This window comes from Orbicella franksi, chromosome 8 (genome assembly GCF_964199315.1).
Source record: "Orbicella franksi chromosome 8, jaOrbFran1.1, whole genome shotgun sequence".
Classification (NCBI taxonomy): domain Eukaryota; kingdom Metazoa; phylum Cnidaria; class Anthozoa; order Scleractinia; family Merulinidae; genus Orbicella; species Orbicella franksi.
In genome coordinates this window covers 26,702,244-26,724,293 of record NC_138152.1, presented here as the reverse complement: position 1 = coordinate 26,724,293, position 22,050 = coordinate 26,702,244, and the positions used below count along the sequence as shown (strand labels likewise).

The following is a 22,050-nucleotide window of genomic DNA, read 5'->3' as shown; positions in this document are numbered from 1 at the left end:
GTACTCGGCCAAGGCGTAATTCCGAAATAAAAGTTATTGTTTTATTACCGGGATAAAAGATATTGCGTTTATTTCATACAAAAGAAAGTTGCTCAAAATGCGAGCTATTGTTTCGCGAGCCAATGAAAACGCTAACATGTGAGCAAGTGAATACGGATGCAAATTAGATAACCGAACCAAAACATCAACAAAAGCCGGCTGGATCAAAACGTGGAAGCAACGCTCATTTTGGTTTTTAATGGAACAGGAAACAGTCATCGAAGGAGATCATTTGCTACGATTCACGGATCTACCCCGTAATGCGATGATAAAAGAAAACATTTTCCACGCAACTGATTTCTCCAAGCCATGGGCCTCAAACGATGTGATATTTGTAGTCGAGGAACAAAGGTTTTATGTTCATCAGTGGATCTTAGCATGGTGGTCTCCGGTATTCGATAAAATGTTCTCGTCGAACTTCGCTGAAAAGACAAAAACAGAAATCCCTCTTCCAGGCAAGAAAAGCGTTGAGTTTCAAGAATTGATGTTGATGGTTTACTCTCTCGCTGAGAGACCAATGACAATCGAGAATTGTTTCCTCTTGTTGAAGCTTGCTGACGAATATCAAATGGAGTTTCTTCTTCAGAAGTGTGAGGACTTTCTGGTGGCTGCTTCTGATTCCATCTACGCTGGTCGTTTGAGCATCCACGAATTTTTCCCCGATTTTTCACCACAGCCATCCAAACCCGAGAAGGAACAAGTTTTAGCCTTGATAATAATTGCGCAGGAATATAAACTGGACAAGCTTTTATCGGATTGCTTACACGAGGTTCGTTATTTCAGCCTGACAGAACTCAAAAAGGAATATAAAGAGTTATGCGATCTGCTTGAGCCCGTTAATTATTGTCGAATTCTTGAAGGGATCATAGAGCGAATGGAAGACAGATTCTGTGTGTTTTGATAACCTTGCCTTAATTCAACGCGATTTTGTTAAGGAAAATTGCATATCCTTTCAACTTCATTCAAATTTCTACCACAAAAATTCGCACCAAGATTGGGCAAATCTTACTATGACAATTTTCTTCCCTTTTGTTTCCTTTTTTTGTTACAGGGATTAGTGTACACTGCTTTGACATCAACGCTACTTTCTTGAGAATGCACTGTAACGCTGGCGACTAACACAGATAGCTTGATCTTGATTTCTTGTTGAGTTTAATCATTCAGTACTCGCTCTGTTTCAGTGGACCTTGATCAGTTGCTGTTTGGTTCAACTCGAGAGGACTCATTGTGGCTTAAGAAGAAATTTAAGGCCCCGTCCAAACTATACCGGTGAAATTTGATTACGGTGTTTTTACTCAGAAAACGCATCAAATGTTTTCCGTCCACACTACACCGGAGGAATTTGAAAACGCAACAATCACCGGTCATTTTGGATTTGTGTTTGAGGAAAACTCATAATGTCATCGTTTACGAAAAGCTCCGTTTTCAAACTGTTTTCCATCCACACTAAAACGCATAGCCGGCGTTTTCAAATTCCTTCGGTTTGCAAAGCGTTTTCGTAAAGCTCCGTTTTCGTGACGGATTAGTGTGGACGGTAGGCCTAACCGTACAAATAACGCTGCGTTTCAAATTTCTCCGGCGGTAGTATGGACGGAGTCTTAGAAAACCAAAGTCGAGCAATTTGACTGCAAAAAATCATTTTAACTTCTTTTTTATCATTAATTAAGGCTAAGAGTGATCTCATTAATTTTAACAAAGGAATTCAAGGTATTGTGATCTGTCAGTTTGTTTAAAATTCTTCACGACAAAAAGATCACAAGGGTTCAGTTAAAGGTTGCGAGGCAATAAACGATAAGATTTCAGTCAACTGGTTTTCACGTTTGACACTGCCCAGTCAAGACATGTAGGTTCCAGTTCGCCGTGACCTTATTCACTGGCATTAACGTTTTCTATTCCGTGAATAGTGATATAATCCGTCCAATTCGTCACCTCGTACAACCTAACCTATCTTTACGCTTGCCACTCCAACAACAACAACAACAAAAATTAACATTGAAAGAATTAAAAAGTAATATTAACTACTTGAACCGTGATAGAACGATACTAAGGATCCCTTTTTAGGTAGATAATTATGACAGTTATTCGGGTTTTTTTCAAATTAACATTTTTAAATACACCTGGTTAGCGTGGAACTACCAATTTTTCTTTTTCCACGTCACGGGAGGTACGCTTATTGCACACGTTCGGACTGTCGGTATCTGCAGTTGCAGCAATCTGGTATTTTCCCGACCGCTGGTCAAGAGGGACGGCTGCTTGGTGTACAATTTTAGGCCTCACGGAACGGTATCCTACCCCTTGGACCGCTGATGCCCAATTTTTTGTGACATGCGCAGAGTACTTTTTTGGGGAAACTGCTGTTCGTAGGGATACGCGGGCTCAACTCGCTAATGTTTACATTCAAGCTCACTCAAGCAAATTATTTTAAAATTGCAACAAAATGTCGAGCAGATGGGACGAAAATGAGTTCACGGCAGTCATTTTTCCCGGTTAAATCAACCGTCAGTAAAGAAGAAGAAAGAAATTACCGATGAAAACGTGAAAAAAATAGCTGCAAGCAGTGTCCGAGTAGAATTGAAAAACCTGTCGAGCGAGGAAAAAATCGACAAACTCGAGCGAGACTGTAAACGCCTACAGTGTGAAAGTGCCGGCCTGAAGAGGACAATACAAACTCTACGACGAAGTATAGGTAAGTGTCTGCTCAAGTAGTCATCAAGCCGTCTATAAATCTCCTAAAAAGTGTTTCTTAAAGCTTCTGAATTACCAGTAAAAGCCGCTTTCCCACAAATACATTAAAAATTCGTGGCGATGTCAATTAATGCGAGTTTCGATGTTGTCACTAAATTTTTTAAACTCAAACTTATTTAACGTAATAATATATTACCACTACAAGGGGTCAAGGAATACTTAAAACGAAAATAGTTTTAAAAAGTTTGTAAAATGAAGCAAACTAAATGGTATGGTCAGATAGGACACGGCTGTGTCAAAATACCAAACTTGAAGCGGCGATTTTGGTGATCGAGTTGGACACCGAGTTCCGAAGCAGACAAAAATTTAATAACATACTCTGGACTGGATATCACCGCTTCGCAAAAAAAGGGCTCCTTCATAGCTGGGTACGCAGTAAACAAGATTTGAATCGCAGCTAAATGCTCTTTTAAAAAAGTCTGCTTGCTCGAACCATTGCAAAATGTTCAAAATTAGATAGATATTTAGGTTATTTTTAATTTTCTGTGGCCGGCCGGCTTTCGTGTATTACGCCAGTACTTCAGGTACTTTCGTAGGTTCATGTTAACAGCCTTTTAACCAAAAGCGACCGACAAATTTTAGTCTAGTCGTAAATTTTGTGAGAATGCAATTTTTCCCCAAAGGGTTTGTCTGCCTTTCGTTTTGTAAATTCGCAAGTCAACATCTAGACTCGATATAAGCGGACCGCCGAGGAAACAGTAACTTTCACTGTATACTTTAGTTTTTCTATCCTTAAATTTATTGTTTAAAAAAAAACAAAATATAAGTAAAACTTGTAAGGCCCTATTTATTATAGTAAGGAACAGTTTTTAATTATGACATTTTCATATTTACAGTATTTTTGAGAAGAATTAACAATGACCTAAGGAAAGATGTCTTGAAGTTACAAAGTGAAGCAAAGAAGCGTGAAAGAACTTTGAAGTCTACTGAATTGAAAACGAAACAAGTCGGTAACAAACTACGAGGGACAAAATCTGCTTCCACAAAGCTGAAAAGACAATTAAAGGAAAATGATGAAAATGTAAAGAAACCTAGGTATTCCCTTGTGGACACATTTTCTCATGGCAAAAATGGAACAAATCGTAGAACAGTCATGTTTATGGCCTGCATGAGATATTTACAGCATGCATGTTTGCTTTCTAGCCAAAAGACACCCATTGCATTACATCTAATTTTCAGTATTTTATTCAACTGTAGCCCCCCAACAAATGTTGATGTCTCGCCATCCACACTGGCAGACTGGAATATCCTATTAGGGGAGGCCGATAAACTGATATTACGCAAAAGATTTGCAAGTAGCCAATATGATTTCCATGTATGGAGTGATGACTCCAACAAAGGTGGCGAAGAGCGGCACATTGTAGGTGTCCACACCTGGTGCCCAGAGATCAATGAACCCAGGGCATATGTCCTTGGTAACAGTTTGACAGCGAGTGGGTCAGGAAAGCACCAGTCTGATGTAGAATATCATGTTGTTCATGATGAATATGGCATAACTAATGTTTCAGGTTTGGTTGGGGATAATGCCTCAACCCAGAAGGGGAAGGCTAATGGTTTAATAGCAAATAATTCAAGGGTTTTTGAAAAGGACATGTTCTTTGTTGGATGTTACCCCCACGTCCTGAACATTATGTTAAGAAGGATGTGCCAAGCTGGGTTTGGGGCTAAGGGTGACATGAATAACAACCATGTATTGCAATTACTTTATAAGGTATCTTGGCTTCATCATGAACGCCCAAGTCAGTACAAATCAATGTATGTATCACTAGGAATCTTAAGTAAAGAGCCACCCCTTCCCCAGTCCTTTATTGACACGAGGTGGACATACTACTATGAGACACTTCAATGGCACTTGAAGTATGGTAAAGCCTGTCTACAACTTGGAGAGAGTGTCCTGGAAAGAATGCCAAAGTCAGACAGCCACTACACAGTGTGGCAGAATGTTATCAAGTTGAGCTCCTGTCCAATGATTCAAGTGGAAATTAAGTTTTTGTACGAGTTTCTTGACAAGTTTCTTATTCCATCTCTCAATGCATCACAAGCAACAGATCAAGAACTTGGCTTCTCCAGTGGATACCTGGCACGATTATGGCCAGCAACTGTCCTTAAACATCATGAAACATTAAGTAAAATGTTGATGTCTCCATCAGCATATTTTCCTTTAACTGAGCAGCAGATGAAGATGTCACTGAAGGATCCTGCAGCCATCAACCACTTTCGTCAGGAAGTGCAGAGGCCAATGTTGCAAGAAGCACTTAAAGTTGTTAAAGACCATGGATCAGAGTGGTTGTCCTTCCCCAAGTTATTTGGAATTGGAGCTGATCCAAGATACCAAAGTTCTTTCTGGTATTCTGTTTTGAAGGCTCTTGAAATTCCTGTCATGCTGCCAACTGAAAGAGAAAAAGAAAGCAGGTCAGTGCAAAATTTCTATGTCCACGGACAAAATCTTCACACATTGGTGTGTAAGAACAGAGCTGGTTTAGTTAAATGGGCAGAAATCTGGAACTTGAAGGAACCAAAACTACTGAATGATATCAAAAGAGTTGCAACATCACCACAGAGTAGTCTCATCAGTAAAGAAGCTAACCCCCACCTTTTCGAGTTCTATGCCAAACACATTTTCAGTATTCCTGTGAACAATGTAATTGCTGAAAGGCAGTTCAACCTTTCACAACTTTATCTTCAAAACAACATGTCAGAGCTGTCAAAACAAGCCTCGATAACATTTGTTGAGAACATACTTCACAGTGGAAAAAACAACAACCGCACCATTGAAGCAGCAAGAGAAGTACATGAAGAGAGAATGAAGGCATATGCAAACATGCTGACCTCAGACCTTTTGCAAGAGGCAAGAAAGAAGTTAAATATGATCCGAAAATGTGAAAACCATGGGCCACTGACTGCAAAAGATGTATATCCCAAAGCTTGGGAAGCAAGGAAACTAAATAGCAACACCTCAAGCATGATCCAGTCCCTCAAAGCTGAAGGCCGCAAACTTGAACTGCAGTGGAAAGCTTCCACCAAAGGCACATCACAATTGGAAAACCAGAGGTCATTCCGGCCAACTGTCATTACAGAATTCAGAACAGCTGGAAAGGTTCCATCTCTAATGCAACTTGCAGCTACTGAGGTATGGGGTTATGGACAGGAACTTTCAACACATGACTTACCAAGAGAATGCCAGTTCTTCGTACAAAACCTGCCAAACATTGTACGGTCTTTGAACATTGATCTTCCATCCACTTTGGACATGCATACCACCCAGTTTCCTATACAAGAAGAATGAAAGTCAAATATGGGATGGCTCTTTCTAAAAAGGTACTTTCACAAAAAGATTATTTTCAATTGTAACAATTTCATACTAAACAAATGCGCTTCAACTATGTTCTATCTGAGATTCAGATAAAGTAATTAGTTTGTGGGGAGTCTTACCCATTTGTAAAATACAAATTGTTGCAGTGTAAATAATAGTGATCATAAATATCAAAATACTTCTGAGTGATTATAATGTAATGCATGATTAATGTAGAGTTGTACAGTCAGCAGTTTACAGTGAATGTGAATATAAAAATACTTCTGAGTGATTATAATGCATGATTGCTGTAAAGTTGTACAGTCGGCAGTTTACAATGGATTTGAACATATATAATTGTTTTTCATTATCATTCATATGGGGCAGTTGTTTAAAACTAGCATGATAAGTAAGCCGCATAATTTTCACAGTAAAAATGTAAGTATTGGTAATTTTTAACGTAAAGTTTGCTTAAAATTACACAAGAGTGTAGCTTGTATAAGATAAAATAACATAAAGCAGTGTACTAATGTACATGAGGTACCATGTTGCATGAGAGAAAAAACAAGGTAGAAAGGAATCGAAAGTAGCCTAATATAAGGGAATGTAAAGCAGAGCAGTGTTTATTAAAACCTGATGTAACTGATAAAACGCACAACAGACTGAATAATTTTATTCCCTCCCAAAATATGAAAATGTTATCAACAGCGGAATGTCTAAACAAGACCACCTTTATTCAGAACATTAAAAATGAAAGTGCCTATTATGCTGGAAAAAAATCATTACTGGAATACCAAACAGTTGTTGTGGCTTACTAATCAATACTAGCAGGGGGTAACTATTTGCATTTACCTGAAAGAATGGAGCGTGAACTCACCTCTCGTAGCCTCGAATTTAACATCTCCCAAGCTGTCTCCGTGCGCTTAGTGCATTCAATATTTATTTCACTACAATATCTTGGGCGCGCGGGGAAAAAGTTGAAATAACTTCAAGAGCAATCAGTCTAGGCCTCCAGACCTTCATTATCCAGGAAACTAGAAGGCAAATCTCCAATTTCACCGTTTCGGTTTTTCGATATCACCGCCTCTGCCCGCTGAGGACGGCAAAAAAGTAAAAAAATACGTATTTCTGCCACTTACGCGACGAAAGAGAAAAAATTAAAACGGTAGAACTTTCAGCCGTGTCCCATTCTTCCTTCTTTGCACGTCTATGGGCCAAAACCTTCGCGTCGGAAGACGATATTCAGCCAAAAAGTTTACAATAATTTGACTGGAGCAAGTGTTTCCGAGAAACGGTTCAACTGCGCATGTCATAAATTTTTTCCTGCTGATGTACTGCAAACCATTCCGTGAGGCCTAAATTTATTCTTTTTGAGAGCGCGTATGACTATTTGTGATTAGCTACAGAACGGGGGTTTTGGTAGTTCAAGATCACTCGACGGCTACTCTCTCATTACATTTCTGTCATTTTATTTCTAGTACGATATACTTATGCCTAGGGCGGTTATTTCACGGTAAGTTTGATTTCACGGATAACCGAACTATTGTTCAAATAAAAGTAATGTACCGTTTTTTAAAATGTATTATTCAAGTCGTTGATATAATTTTGTTGCAAATCTATTACAGGTGTAAAATTTAAATTTTTAACGTAAGGTTCAAGATTACACCCAACTACTGAACTAGCACCTCCGAATTGCTCAGTCAAGCAAGTACGTCCCCCAAGAGTAATTACATTGCCCTAAGGAAGAGTCCGAACAGTTTCCGACTTAAATAGACCAATCAGATAAAGGTACGACCTCTCCCTGACAGTTGCAACGTCAGCTCGCCGTCACGAAGATGTGTCGTGGCACTTAGCGATGTTTCTCTTGTAAATCGCGGGTTCAGTCGTGTTCAAACTGAGAGGGATACGTCATGTAAGATAAATTGTTATATTCTACTGCTGCTCAGGATTCTGCACTCTTAGTACCACTGGCACAGATGTACAGGGAATCATTCCTACTTCAGTGATCACCATGGAGACGAAATGGGGTGGAGTGACGTCATACACGAGGTTCAGTAAGTGAAGGGAATTGACGTCACGCCAGTCAGACAGGACATCCGGGCTTTCTCTGGTCAGCGGTACTAAGTCATCTGGGTCGCCTGGAGAAAAGATCGTTAAGTCCCGGATTTTAAAATACATCTATCACCTTGATCGCGTCTAAGACTATGACGTCACGACAGCACTGGCTTGTCCATTGCCTGACGCGTATTTACGCGCCGGTAGAAAATTTGCGCGCTGAAAGAGGGAAAATTCCTTTCCCAGTAGAGAAACTAACAGACTGGAAATGAAGGAAATCTTAAAAAGTCTACGATAAGACATGGATGTGAATTAACAAGACAATAAGATTATCAGGAGAGCTCAGTCTAGGGACTCAATTTGCGGATTAACTTCTGTTGAGCTTATACCAGAATTCAACAAGGTTTCTGATTAGATCAAGTGACCCATTCCATAGAAACTTCTGGATGAGATAATGATCCTTCGCAGGGTTACCTCCCAACATTTCTGGGCAAGTTGCTCCGACAATTCTCTGGGACCCATTTATAATCCTAAGTGGAGACTGGCCCCCATTGCCCAAGAACACAACACAATAGGGCTTGAACGAGAACCACTCGATACGCAGGCCAGCAGTACACTAACCGTTAATATCGGTGTATATGAAGGGGCATATCGCAGGGGCAAAATAATGAACTGTACCCAAAAAGTAGACAGAGATATGCTCCAGTCAAATGTCCCGTCGAATGTATCGACCTTTAGACCACCGCTTCTCCAAAAGTTTCGTTAAGGGGAAGCCTACTGTCGTAAATTTACTATTTTCTTACTCAGTTCGTTGGAAACAAAAGAGTCGGTCTGAACTCTGTCGCAGAACTTGCACGTCTCACAACAGACCAACACCGGAACGTTAGAGGCCTGGGCCATCATAGCCACCATGGACGAGCCAACACGTGACTTGACGTAACCATTGGCGAGCAGGGCGTGGGCACCAAGGAACACTTTTGATACCTAGAAAGGGACAGGTAAAGAAAAAATTAACATTGCATGTCATGCTAACATGCTCACATGACAATTTCCATCTTTATTATATGACTGAGAAAATTACTTCATTGTGATTGGCTCAGAGCAAGCCAATTTATCGTTAATTCTTAATTTGCACTGCAGTGTAAATAAACGCACGCGCGTTCGCAATTTTCTCAGTCATATAATAACTGAGTAATCGTATGAAAGCTCAAGCAATTAAGGATTTATACGTCTTATACTACTCATGATATTTGAAAATTCTATCAAATTTTGAGGGAATTTTCAGATATCACGGGTAATGTAAATCCTTAAATTGCACTCGCATTCATATGATTACCTATACATATGACCTTATTGCTCCAAAACATGAAAAGCAAAAAATACAATGAACACAAAACGTACAAAACAGACGAAATTATTGGCTATGTTCAGGATCCTTTTAGTCGCGAAGGCAGCTAATTCGCAAAGAAATGTAAAGGAACTCTCTAGATGACGTTAAAAGATAATTTTAAAATCTTCCTTTGTCGTCAATTGCTTTCAAGACCCGTTTCATTTGCGATCTATCTGAGACAAATTGTTCATCTTGCTAGATAAAATAATACGACAACAAAGCGGATAGCTACTCAAAAATAAATTACAATGTTTAGAGAGGAAGACACATCAGCCTTAGCTGGTTTTCATGCAGTTCCTCTGTCCTGGTCGAGTTGGAATTTGGAGATGTTGGTTTTTGTGGAGGGAAAAAATCCTAATTCCCCGTAGAAACCTTTGGGGAGCAAGGCGAGAACCAACCACAAACTTAACCCACATATATGCACCGGGCCGGAATCGAACCCGGGCTACATTGGTGGGAGGTGAGCGCTCTCACAACTGCACCATCCGTGCTTCCCAAATACACCAACCTCTTTGATGACGTAAGAAATAGCGCTGATCAACACGTATGAACATCTTATTCCGTGTTTCACCAATCTTCGTAGACACTCCCGACCTGTTGAAGACAAAGATTTTAAACAACTTAACAGTTTGAGTATCAGAACAATATTTTAATTTCCTCTTACCGTACCCAAATTCACAATAGCCAATCAAAAGGAAGGTATCCTGTTGTGATATGTTGCGACATCAACTCACTAGCTTGGTATGGCTAGACTACGAGTAGTCCCTCTTTCGCTTAGTGCCTTAGTCCGTCGAGCATGACCGTTAATAAACCTCGAGGAAAAACTGGCCACGCGAAATCCTGGGGGCGTTAGAAGCGCCCACCAGGATTTCGCGACGACAAACTAAGTGAACGAGGAACTACAGATCCGTAGTCTAGGTATGGCTGGATTTGTGGCCGAATTTGGGTGCGATTAATACCTAATCATACCTTTTCAGTTTGTTACGCGTCGTCGGCATACCAGGTTCGTTTGGTCTCGCATTGGGTATTTTGGTTCGACCAGACTCGCCAAAATACGAACCATGGCTCGACAAAGCTCGCTTGATATACCGCCGAACTGAGCCGAAAAGGCACGATTAGGTATAAATAAGGAAAGAACCCACGAGTGCGAACGGATCTTTTGGCGGGAAACGTCAAAACCTGTCGTCATAGTCGTCATGAGACGAAAATGTGCGAAGCTTGACCGAAGGCTCTCGGAGAACACCGAGAATCGCCGAAGATGCTTAAAATTAGCTTCTACTGGTTTATTAAGGCTATACTGCGACGAAAAAAGGCACAACTTACCTTCAAACTTTGGTCTGGAGTCAACAACGACCACTCTGAATTTCTTGCCGGCATTATGGGCATCTTTTAAAATTTTCAAAACTAACGAAGAGCTAGAGAGTAGAAAGTAAAAAGGAAAACGCAAAACTTGAGAATGAGCTACCTGACAAGCAAATTATTAAGGCGGAGAAATTTGAAAACGCTTTTACTTCTACCGTTAGGCCTACCGTCCACACTAATCCGTCACGAAAAACGGAGTTTTTCGAAAACGCTTTTCAAATCGGAGGAATTTCAAAACGCCGACTTTTCGTTTTGGTATGAACGGAAAACATTGTGAAAGCAGAGATTTTCTAAAACGATGGCGTTACGATAATCATGTGATTTCTCTAACAGAGTTTTCCTCAAACACAAATCCAAAATGACCGGTGATTGAAGCATTGTCAAATTCTTCCGGCGTAGTGTGGACGGAAAACCTTTGATGCGTTTTCAGAGTAAAACCTTCGTTTTCAAATTTCTCCCGCAGAGCGCGGACGGGGCCTGAGGATCGTGAGACCAAAACCAAAGTAATCACTCTAACCAATCACAAACGACGCGGACAATACAATGAACCAATCAGAACATCAGTAAAATATATTTAGCTGACGCGCGAATCACGATTGATTTTGGTTTCACTTCTGATTGGATGAAAAAGTGGCGCGAGTTTTCAAAGCCAATCGGTAGCGTAGTTGATGAAAAACCAAAGCAAATGCGAATTACTTTCGACATTCAAGTGAAAAGGAAAATGTTCAAATGTTGTTGTTTATAGTGGTCAATGCGCTTAGCTACACCTAGCTAGTTCTCAAGCATCTACTTAAACTGACAGAAACAGATATATCAATTGAACATAATATATAGGGTTAAAAATCCCAGCTGGCGGGAAACAGACCAGATGGCTATTTACAAGCATGACCGAGGAGTTGAACTAGGGCCTACCGAGAAACAAATCCGGCTTCGTGGTCAGAGCGGGAATTGAAAACGCGACCTCCGGATTTCAAGTCGCCGCCCTAACCACTCCACCACACTACCTCCAAACCGCTTCAACACAAATCTCTGCAGAGCTCCGTCAAAAGTATGTAACATTTGCAGTCCAATTTCAGTTCTTTATTGAGCGTCAAAGAGATGAGGGCGTAAAGGGAAATATTCTGTTCTTTTGTGCTTCTTTTAGAAGAGTTTACAAGAACATTTTATGATACACACCAAGCGTATGTGAGTATCACATCTCCATCGTTGATCTTCGTTCTTGCATACGTCTCGGAGATGGCAACGCCGGCTAACACAATTTTTTCCTGGATAAACTTGTCGATGCTCTGTATAAGATTCCTCTTAGCCTGGAAAGAATTTAAAAAAATCTATTGAGGAACTACATGTACACGTACATGGAAATGTACACTGCGAGCAGTCTTCCCCTTGCTACTAATAAGTTATATATAGTTACAATAATTTTGGAAATGCGGAGCGGAACAGGGGGACATCCCCTCCCTCCCCCCACCTGCCCCCCACCGGTAACCAATTCCGACACTTTTACACACCCGGCCGTTTTGATCACAAGCAAATAGCGCTGCGCCTACTTAACATTTTCCTCCTGCTATTTGAGTTCAATTTGAAAACCCTGAACTAAACAAAGCTTGACATTTCCTCTCCCCAAGACCTAATAAACTCCACAAGCTTACGTGTAACTGTTACATACATAAACTAACCTGATCTTCAGCCATATCAGGTGGTGTGTGAGTGATCTGCAGCTTTAGATATTTGATGGCATTGCCCATACTAACAGACAGAGGCCGACATTGAGTCAAAAAACTGAAAACAAAAATAAAAACAAAACAAAACAGATTTGAAGAAAATGTGACAAACACATTTATTTATCTACACGGCAAAAGATGTCCTCACTTCTCGCAGTTTTGTCACTGAGTCACAGGCGACCTGTGGAGTCAGGCCTTACAGGCGTAGTATAATTCAGAAGTTGAAATAAAATGTTTCAATATATTGTTGATTTTAGTTTCATCAATTTGTGGAAATGTATCATTCTGTGACAAAAAAAGTACTACCCCGCTAGGATGCGTAACTCTATTAAACATTCATATACTACCATTGTTTTTGTATCACTTAAATCTGTAAAGGTTTTCACATAACTAGTTATAATTTAGTGAATTCAGTGTAGAAAAGTTCAATGTAGAAAAATTGTCCTTAAAATTGAACACCTAAAGGTCTGAAATGTAACAAACTTCAAAAAACATCCATAACATTTGACCTGCCTGTTCCACAAGATCCTTTGACATTTTTCAACTTGTATTTAAAAATAAAAGCATGGTGTGAGTTCCAAGTTCATTTAGTCAAAGAACATTTGAATGAAAAAAGAGAGAAGTTATGTGCTGCACAACTGTCAGCGACAAATTTGCATCCTTTACCTAATATTTGGTTTAATCTTTGCATCAAGGTCTCTGCAAAGCTCCTTCTGAGGTGGAGTGACATAATCTGCAATCAACTGCACAGAGCAAGACATCATTGAAATCAATGTTTTTGTAACACTCCATTACCCTATGTTCAGCCCCTGGTTCAAATACCTTTTATTGGTTAATCTAACTTCTACTTGTTTACTGTGCATTTTTCTTGCAGTGGATTATGAGAATTTAGTGTTACGTATATCAACGGCGAAAAATGAAAATGACTGTACAGCAGCCATGCGGAGGTGTGTTGGCCTCAATTGGTTAGAGCGCTCGACTCTGGATCAAGCGGTCCAGGTTTGAGCCCTAGCCAGGGACATTGTGTCGTGTTCTTGGGCAAGACATTTTACTCTCACAATACATGCACCTATCTTCACCCAGGTGTATAAAGAGGTACCAACAAATGTAATGCTGTGGGGTAACCCTGCAATGGATTAGCATCCCATCCAGGGGGGAGTAGACGCCTGGTCACTCCTTGCTACAGAGAGCGACATAAGCCTGATGGGCCACTTGGCTCATGTACAGACTTAACCTTAACCTTATGTACAGTAATCATGGCAACCTCCTTACCTTTTTGAAAGCTAACAGCAAAGCAACACATCGTGCATTTGACCCACAAATGATCCCTTTAGCATACTGAACACCAAGTTTGATTACTGCTGGATGAATGTTGCTGTTCCCTGCACTTCCCAAACTTTGTGGACAAACATAATTCAACATGTAAGCAATGAAAACCACAATTATATTCTACCTACAATTAAGTATTTACATAAACGTATTCTGAACATGACATCAGAACTAATGATTTCCATTGGATGCAGAGCAGTATAATAAACAGAGTTTTATCAATATAGCTGGCTTTTCCACTGTATCTGTAATTTATAATTTAAACATACTTAAGCAAATCTCTGGAAAGGTTCAGAGATTTATGAATGCAAGTTAACCCTTTAAGCAATAGAACACTTTTACCGTGTTCACATAGCCTCATCTTAAAACGAGGAGGGTTGGGAGAATTCAAGACAGTTATGCCACCCAAGACATACATGTAGTCGAGGGTTTGCATAACTTTCAAGAATTCTCCCAGGCCCCCAAAGTGTTTAGATGAAGCTACATGTATTTAAACATGGAAAAAGTGCTCTAAATATTGCTTTTATAAAATAATTCTCAAAAATACGTGCAACGTCACAACTGTGTCTACATACTCTCATGTGAACACACCTATTGGCCAATGAGAGTGTACATAGTAGCTCAGTTAATTATTTTATAATATCGGATGCAAGCTTGTTTGAACCATACATGTATAACAACTGCATATTTATAAAGTAAGATAGAAGGTACCAACTGAATTTAAGAACAGTGTACAGTAAATAGCTGCAGATCTATGTAGTTTAATTCTTACAAATAATGACTGATCATTTTTCCTTAAATTTAAAAGAAAGATGGCACGAAAATCAGAAAGGTAGGTTGGGACACTGATACATAATGAATTTCAATGTTCAAATTCCAACTAAGCACCAACTATTTGCATGATATCATACACAATGCACACATACTAACGATATTGCATGTCTTGTACCTTATTTCTTGTGTTAAAGACAAGTCCTTTTCATATTGATGAAGATGAGAAAATAAACCAACTTTCTGCTGAGGGGTTGTCCGTTGAGCGACCTAGCGAAAATTATTGATCAAAATGTGAGCAAAAAATAACTTCAATATAATAAAATTAATCATAAAAATTACAATTTCCTCGATTGTGATTGGTTTAAAAAACTCCTATTTTCCACTAATTCACTTGCTAAGTTGTTATCGCACAGTTGGTTATTGGACAGTTTCTTACTGGACAGTTTGTTGAGGGCTTCCGTGTTTACCAATTATTAGAGGATGGGAGCCCCTCTGTATAAAATGAGACCTCTTTAAGTAGATTATGAAATGTTGTGTTGAAAGGAAACACATTTTAGTAAATGTGGTAGAAGAGCGACAGCAGTTTAATGGCCAATTCGCTCTATAAGACAAGCTTGCAGGGAATCATGGTTCATCAAAAGACATCATCCATGCAGTTCAAGATAATGACTACAATTAGGAACGATCGCGCATCTCTTAGAGAGAGTAGGCCCTCGAAAAAAAGAGTTGGTACCGGCCACAATTAGTGTTGAAGTTTCTAATTGTAGACCATTGTATTCATTGGGGAGTCCTAAGTCAAAGGAGCGGGGCTCCTCGATGTCTCATTTAGCTGGGTAAAGTGCGGATTTTGGTATCACTTATAACAAACAATACAGGCGTATTGATAGCTAGTCGGCTAGAGGTGCTTATGCAATGACGACGGCGGCGCCGAGGAAAACCCATAGTGAAAAAAAGGATTTATAATTACTTCCGAATGCTCCAATTTTCTTGACCTGTTCAGTACGCCAATCGGTCTAAAAACTTGTGCAGGCTAAATATCTAGTGACAGCGTTCAATTCCTAAAGAAAATACGCAACATCACTCGTCACGATTCAGATTCTCCGAAACACGCAGAAGTTGGTTATTGCCGTTTTGTAGATGACAGTAAAGAAATATACAAGATTTATAATTCACATGCCAAGCCACAGCTTTGCTCGTGAAACGTTTTCCTTTCGCTGACGTTCTTGTTCGTGTCACCGTCGTGGTTTGCTTAAGCCCCCTATTAACAGAGTAGCCTTAACAGACGAGGTCATAGAGAAAGGAAACTGAAAACCGTCCTAAAGCAAGGCGAATCCACATCTGAAGAGCTGACCGCAAAGTTAATTATCTTTCAGTTTCGCCCGTGCATTTACATGTACAAACGTAGCAGTCTTAAATATGGACATAAATTTACGTATTCGTGACACTCTACCTGTGGAGCCGTTCACCTATTATGCTGAATTCTGCATTCATCAGTGGACAGTTCACCAGCTTTTGAAAATTGAAGTGCTTACACCTTTTCCCAAAGCTAGCTTAAAATTGCGCAAAATAGACGTCTTGAAATGGAGATCTGGATAGTTCAGATTTTGATGTCATTTACCTTTTTAACGCTCGGGTTGGTCGACGGATTTCAAGTACGATGTGTTCTATCAAGCTTTCTCTTCATACCATGTTGGATAGCTGTTCTTGTAAGTACACTGCGGAGATGTAACATGATCCATGGTAGAATATTGTCTCTTCTTCTCCTTTACAATGTTTTTAAAGTAGATTAAAACTTAAAAACAACCGATGAAGAACCAGTTGCAGCTTGGGTTTATATGTAGGTGACAATGAATTGTTTTTACAACGTTCGATAAATTTTCGATTTTCCGATAATATTTCCTTTGGAAGCGTTCGCGACAGCATGCAGGTTTTCATGCTTACACATTTTCGTCAGCACTACGATTACTATCAGTGATACTCCTCATTGCGACTTCAGTAGAGAATGTAAAGAAATGAATTGCTTGATGTTTTTATCAAGTGTGAGACCACTACGGCTGTGCTTCAGATTTCATTTCCGGGTTTCGTTATCGTATAGCCATGCCATGAGCCCAGAACCTTCCACGAGCCAGACTATGCAGTGCTAGGGGACGTTTTCGAAGCGCACAAATTCCATCTTGATCAGACGATAGAAAGCTTTACACCAGGCTTGGTCTCTCAAACAACCAGTGAAACTCAGAAAATGGAAAAGGCGGCTGGAGCCGGAAAGCTGAAACTCGAAGGTTACAATATAAATACGCGTTTCTTTGTAATCACGCATAACTAGGATAAAGGGACTCTGAACGAGTTTGGCAGTCTCCTGGCTGTAAGGGAGGAAGAGAAAGCCAGGGGAATGGTCGACTATGAGCTGAAATATGTTCCCGCCATTGCCAAAAAAATACTAAAGCTTGCTGACAAGAGCAATGCCGGTTGGCGGGCCCGGGTCAAAGAAAATCAGACCAGGGATCTCACGGGCGATTCCGGGCGAGGACAACAAGAGGATCGAAAAAGCGAAAGAAATAACTGTAGAGAAGAGGAGACAAAATGCTTTCAAAAGTGCGGAGAAGAACAAAAATTTGTCTAGCACTTGAAATGATCGCACAAGCGATGACAGGTTTTTTTTGTAAAATTAAGAGTGCTCACAATGCAAGTGATCTCACTCTGCCTGCCTTTCACTCTTCGACATTCTGCTACGCTTCGTTGACTAAAGACTCATAGGAAACTCGGGCTCGTAGTCCAACGGTTAAATAGCTAATGATTTAGAATCAACCAGGGCCTGTGAGGTCAGCTATTTTAGTACAGAGGAAAGAAAAATAACTTACCAGTTGAGAATGTTATAAAAGTAAGTTCGAACATCCATCTGTTCTACGGAAAAATTAAAAAGCACGATTTATCTTAAAGTTTCCATTTTATATTGACGGCGAACTGTTTTCTGTTTTTAGCAAGGTGTTGTCTACTGGTATCATGGGACTGGCAATGTCCACCTCGGCTAGACGCTCCCTAACTTTGGTAAGAACTACGCCGTAATGAGAGCTGTTTCATTGATTTTAGACTTGTTTAGACTTTGAGATTCCTCTATGATTGTCATAAATTACGTTGTTCTACCTCTGAACTGAGATACGTTTTCCGATTGGAGGAGAACGTGTCATGTGTCGTGGGTCAAAACTCACTAATTCGCCAGGGCTAACAAAATTCACTAACTCCCTAGGGAAACAACAACTTGAACTTTTGACTCACACATGATCAGGACGCGTTCCTTGAAACCGCGGCAAATTTGTGAGCCAGCCGGCGTCAAGCAAACTATTTCTTCGCACTTTTTTTCTATCTTTGAGTTGGGAGGTATAACAAAACACTCAATGACTGGTCCCGCGGGAAACAGTGAGTTTAGTTTGCTCTCGACCTCAATGTTCCTTTCGGCTTCGCCTTGGGGAACATTGAGGGTCTCGGGAAACAAAACTCACTGTTCCCCTCGAGGCCAGTCATTAAGTGCTTATTATACCTTATTATAGGAAATTAATGATGTACTTTGACAACGCGGAAGAAAATTTACGTTACACAAAATTAACGCGCCTAAGTTTATTTTACGCAAATTTGCTGTAATACAAACGTCGCAACATACATATCTAAAGGGAAAAAAGTATTTCCAGTCATTGTTAGCTCATTGGAAATCCCCATTAAGGTGACCGTGAAGTGCGAAGACGAAATGACCTTGGAACATTTAAGAAGGACTGAGGAAGTTAGCTATCCCCTCGGGGAAACGGATCAATACGAAAACCAGTCCAAAGACATTTTGAGCTCAATCTTGAAGAAGAACAACCAGATACGGACTCCGAGGCATTGATAGTGGAGCTTTGAGCAGATGAGGCTTTGTTACTGAAACAAAGGTGAAACAAATAGAGGATAATACATGGGCGAGCGTAGATATCAAATTGAACACTCGAAGATATATTCCATATTTACAAGCAACCATGTATTATTTTGTTTATTATATAGACATACTGATAAGGACGTTTTTGACCATTTGCCGAAGATTTCCGACGAATTTTCCAAAAATTGTCTCAAGGACACACGAACGTTTCCGGACAATTTCCGAAAATTTCCGAAGGTTATCGAAGATTGCCAAAGATTGCTGAAGACTTTCGATCATTCAGCAACAAATTTAAGTACAGTTTAAGGGTCAAACATGATATCAGTGAAGTAATCGATATCTTGACTAGTGAGGATACGGAAAATACGCCACCCGAGTCCCGAATGTGGTTTCGTATGAATTTTACAAGTTGTGAAACACTCGTGTCTATATAATAAAGGTGCTCTTTAAAATTAACATCGATGTAAATTAAGATGCATTAAACTTACTCGATTGTTTTTAAATCTTGTGAATAAAGTGTATCGTTAATTTCCTATAATAAGGCAGTTCCAAAACTGATGACTTTAGTCAAAGCTATGTCAGCTTTATTTTGAGTGAACAAAGACATCGGCTAAGTTGCAGCAGTAGCTGAGGAAGCAGCAGTGGCAGTGCATTTAACATCGCAGAGGTAATGGTGGTGGCGGTAGGTAATGGTGGTGGCTGTAGTGGCAGTGTCAGTGGCAGTGGCAGTGACAGTGGCAGTTGCGGTGTTGGTCACAGTGGCAGTGGCAGTGGCAGTGGCACTGTTAGTGGTAGAGGCAGCGATAGTAGTAGTGATAGTGGCAGTGGCAATGGCAATGGAAGTGGAAGTGAAATTGAAATTGAACGTGGTAGTGGTGGTGGTAGTGGTGGTGGTAGTGGTGGTGGTAGTGGTGGTGGTAGTGGTGGTGGTAGTGGTGGTGGTAGTGGTGGTGGTAGTGGTGGTGGTGGTGGTGGTGGTGGTGGTGGTGGTGGTGGTGGTGGTGGTGGTGGTAGTGGTGGGGGTAGTGGTAGTGGTAGTAGTAGTGATAGTGGCAGTGGCAGTGGCAGTCGAAGTTAAAGTGAAATTGGTATTGGCGGGGGCGGTGGCGGTGGCAGTGGTAGCGGTGTTGTTTGTTCGATCACTCAGTCAGCATTGAAATGTCATGAAGTTAACAGAAACAACCATCGCTATTTGACTGTCGGTGATGGTGGCAAAAAAGCAACTTACATGCAGTAGTTACGACAAAACTTTTAGCACTCTAAAACCACCCTCTCTTTCGTATTGGTTATAGATAATGGCTTTGAGGTCTGTCAGCATGGCGTGTGCCGTAGTATCAGTAATAACAGTCTGCATCTATTCTTCTGCTGTGACCAGTCTCGTGAGGAGCAAATACATGAGTAGTACTGCAAAACTGACCAAAATCAAGTACACAGAACGAGAGAAGACTATGTTAGGCATATCGTCCTTGGTTCTTATATTTTCCATCTTTGAGATTATCCTGGCTTTTGCAAGCGCTTTGATTGGTGATGCACATGCAGCAGGCAAAGGCTACCAGCCCTTGAGAGAAATTCAGGTATTTCAAGCTATAACTTAGTTACTGCAAGATATGACAAAACATGTGGGAAGCGCGGTGGCCTCATGGTTATTGCGCTAGTAATGAGCGTTTTAGGCCCCGATTCAGGTCCCGAGTCCCGGTCCCGAGTCAGGTCGCGAGTCCCCGGTCAGGTCCCGAGTCCCGGCCGGACAATATTTATACAATGTACAGCTAGTTTCAGTCATAACTTACAACTGTTATCAATGTAGGCATGTGCAAATAGACCGAATAAATAAATAAATAAATTAAATAAATAAATAAATAAATAATTCGAGAAAGGACAATTATATTCCAACATTTCATTCTCGCAAAGAGCTGAATAAATATGTTGTTCCTTACATAAACTAACACTGCTACTTTAATTTTAGGTATGGCAAAGGAATCACCAAACAGAAGCTGGACAAATCTCACTGCAAACAGCCTAAGTAATTAGCAGCTTAGCCGATGCTACATATTCTGGGATGTAGTTAATAATAACAATAATAACAATAATACTAATAACAATATTTTTTTGATAATAATAATAATTATTTTATTAAGCTCATTAAAATTCTTCACTAAAACTTTACAAGATAAATGTTTCCAGCACAACTGAATATTTACAATAAACAATTCTAATAAAGTCGTTCGGAAAGGAAGCAGAATGCAATTTACAGAAATGAATAAAATTGAGAAGAGCTGAAAATTGGAATGACTTGTATTTAAACAAGTCATTCCAATTCTTAGCTCTTCTCAATTTTAGAAAATGTCACAAAAACGTAGCAAAAGTATTTGCGGTTTGTGTCATCGATAGTACGTGAGAAGTAATCAAAAAACAAAAGAAAATTACTCTCAAACTTTACAATACACATTCTACTACTACTAATACTACTACTTCTACTTACTGCTGCTGCGGCTGCTGCTAGTATTACTACTACTACTACTACTACTACTAATAATAATAATAATAGCAGTAATAATAAAAGCACGAACACAATAATAGCAGTAATAATAATAACAGTAGTGCTAATAGTAAAAATAATAGTTGATAGTAAAATGGTATTTTAATCATAATATAGTTTAGCAATAATATATGCTTGATGATAAGTTAGTTTTATCATGAGCTCGAATAACTCTTGAAAGAGTTTCTAGATCAGTTACAACAATAAAATTATGTACTAAATATCACGAGATGTTTTGCACTTATTTACAGAATTCAAAAATGAGAAAAATGAGCTTTATAGTCCTAACAGTTATTGTTTTGACTTCCAGAAACGTTTACGAAACTTCTTCTCTATTTCCCCATATTAGCTTCTACAGCTTTTTCGACAAAGGTTGTCCCACAAAAACGCATAAACGTTAATGCGACCATGTCGATTGGTATGTATGTAATAGTAACTGGACCAAGTGGAATATAATTCAGGGAGTAATCGCACGTTCTCATAATTTCATTTTGAAATTACGAGCACGATTACTCCCTAACTTGACACGAAATCCAATTACTACTTAATCGTATCTATAACAAATTTCGGAATTAGAAATGTCTTTTGAGAACTTAAAACTCAGACCAGAAAGGCGTCCAATACTCGGCTCAATTGCCCTTCATACCCCCTTCCCTGAAACAGCCTATAGAAACGCCTCTCCCCTCCACACCTTCTTGGAGTATCGAGCATGCACAATTCAACAAATTGACGTCAGCTTTTTATGCGTCTGTCCTCTTATTGATGATAAATTGCGTCATAACATTGTCAAAGTAGCTGTGGGACAACGAGCCGTAATGACGCAAACATTGTCAATAGCTTTTTTCGCTTGTTGATTGTCTACTTAAAAAAGTCCATAAAATCTCATTGATTAAAAAGTTGACA

The 22,050-nt window shown here is 39.8% G+C and overlaps 5 protein-coding genes across 6 annotated transcripts in view; 4 read left to right on the top strand and 1 right to left on the bottom strand.

Annotated features, from left to right (window-relative positions):
- Window positions 1–53: 53 nt before the first annotated feature.
- On the top strand, window positions 54–1,817 carry LOC145494437 (BTB and MATH domain-containing protein 38-like). The gene has a single exon (XM_081473910.1). It carries the CDS (start codon window positions 239–241, stop codon window positions 938–940), a length of 702 nt encoding a protein of 233 aa, XP_081330036.1. The 5' UTR covers window positions 54–238; the 3' UTR covers window positions 941–1,817.
- Window positions 1,818–1,822: 5 nt separating this feature from the next.
- On the top strand, window positions 1,823–6,070 carry LOC145495741 (uncharacterized). Its single transcript, XM_081475336.1, has 2 exons — window positions 1,823–2,725; window positions 3,621–6,070. The coding sequence occupies exon 2, from the start codon at window positions 3,878–3,880 to the stop codon at window positions 6,068–6,070; it is 2,193 nt and encodes a 730-aa protein (XP_081331462.1). The 5' UTR covers window positions 1,823–2,725; window positions 3,621–3,877.
- Window positions 5,086–14,072, bottom strand: LOC145494436 (translation initiation factor eIF2B subunit delta-like). Its single transcript, XM_081473909.1, has 10 exons — window positions 13,877–14,072; window positions 13,271–13,347; window positions 12,560–12,662; window positions 12,060–12,190; window positions 10,845–10,936; window positions 10,030–10,115; window positions 8,935–9,115; window positions 7,872–8,214; window positions 5,955–6,053; window positions 5,086–5,174 (listed from the first exon to the last, which is right to left on the bottom strand). The coding sequence occupies exons 1-8, from the start codon at window positions 14,024–14,026 to the stop codon at window positions 8,009–8,011; spliced, it is 1,026 nt and encodes a 341-aa protein (XP_081330035.1). The 5' UTR covers window positions 14,027–14,072; the 3' UTR covers window positions 5,086–5,174; window positions 5,955–6,053; window positions 7,872–8,008.
- Window positions 14,073–14,903: 831 nt separating this feature from the next.
- LOC145494438 (uncharacterized) lies at window positions 14,904–20,786 on the top strand. Of its 2 annotated transcripts, XM_081473911.1 has the most exons (4): window positions 14,904–16,413; window positions 17,690–17,752; window positions 19,904–20,185; window positions 20,575–20,786. In XM_081473911.1, exons 1-4 carry the CDS (start codon window positions 16,288–16,290, stop codon window positions 20,629–20,631), a joined length of 528 nt encoding a protein of 175 aa, XP_081330037.1. In that variant the 5' UTR covers window positions 14,904–16,287; the 3' UTR covers window positions 20,632–20,786. The 2 variants fall into 2 exon arrangements, with proteins under 2 accessions (XP_081330037.1, XP_081330038.1); XM_081473912.1 differs by lacking the exon at window positions 17,690–17,752.
- Window positions 20,787–21,379: 593 nt separating this feature from the next.
- LOC145495051 (uncharacterized) overlaps window positions 21,380–22,050 on the top strand; it is a 10,222-nt gene continuing 9,551 nt past the window's right edge. The window contains exon 1 of the mRNA XM_081474627.1: window positions 21,380–22,050. This exon is cut by the window's right edge and continues 384 nt beyond it. The gene's annotated coding sequence lies outside the window, so the exon portion shown is untranslated.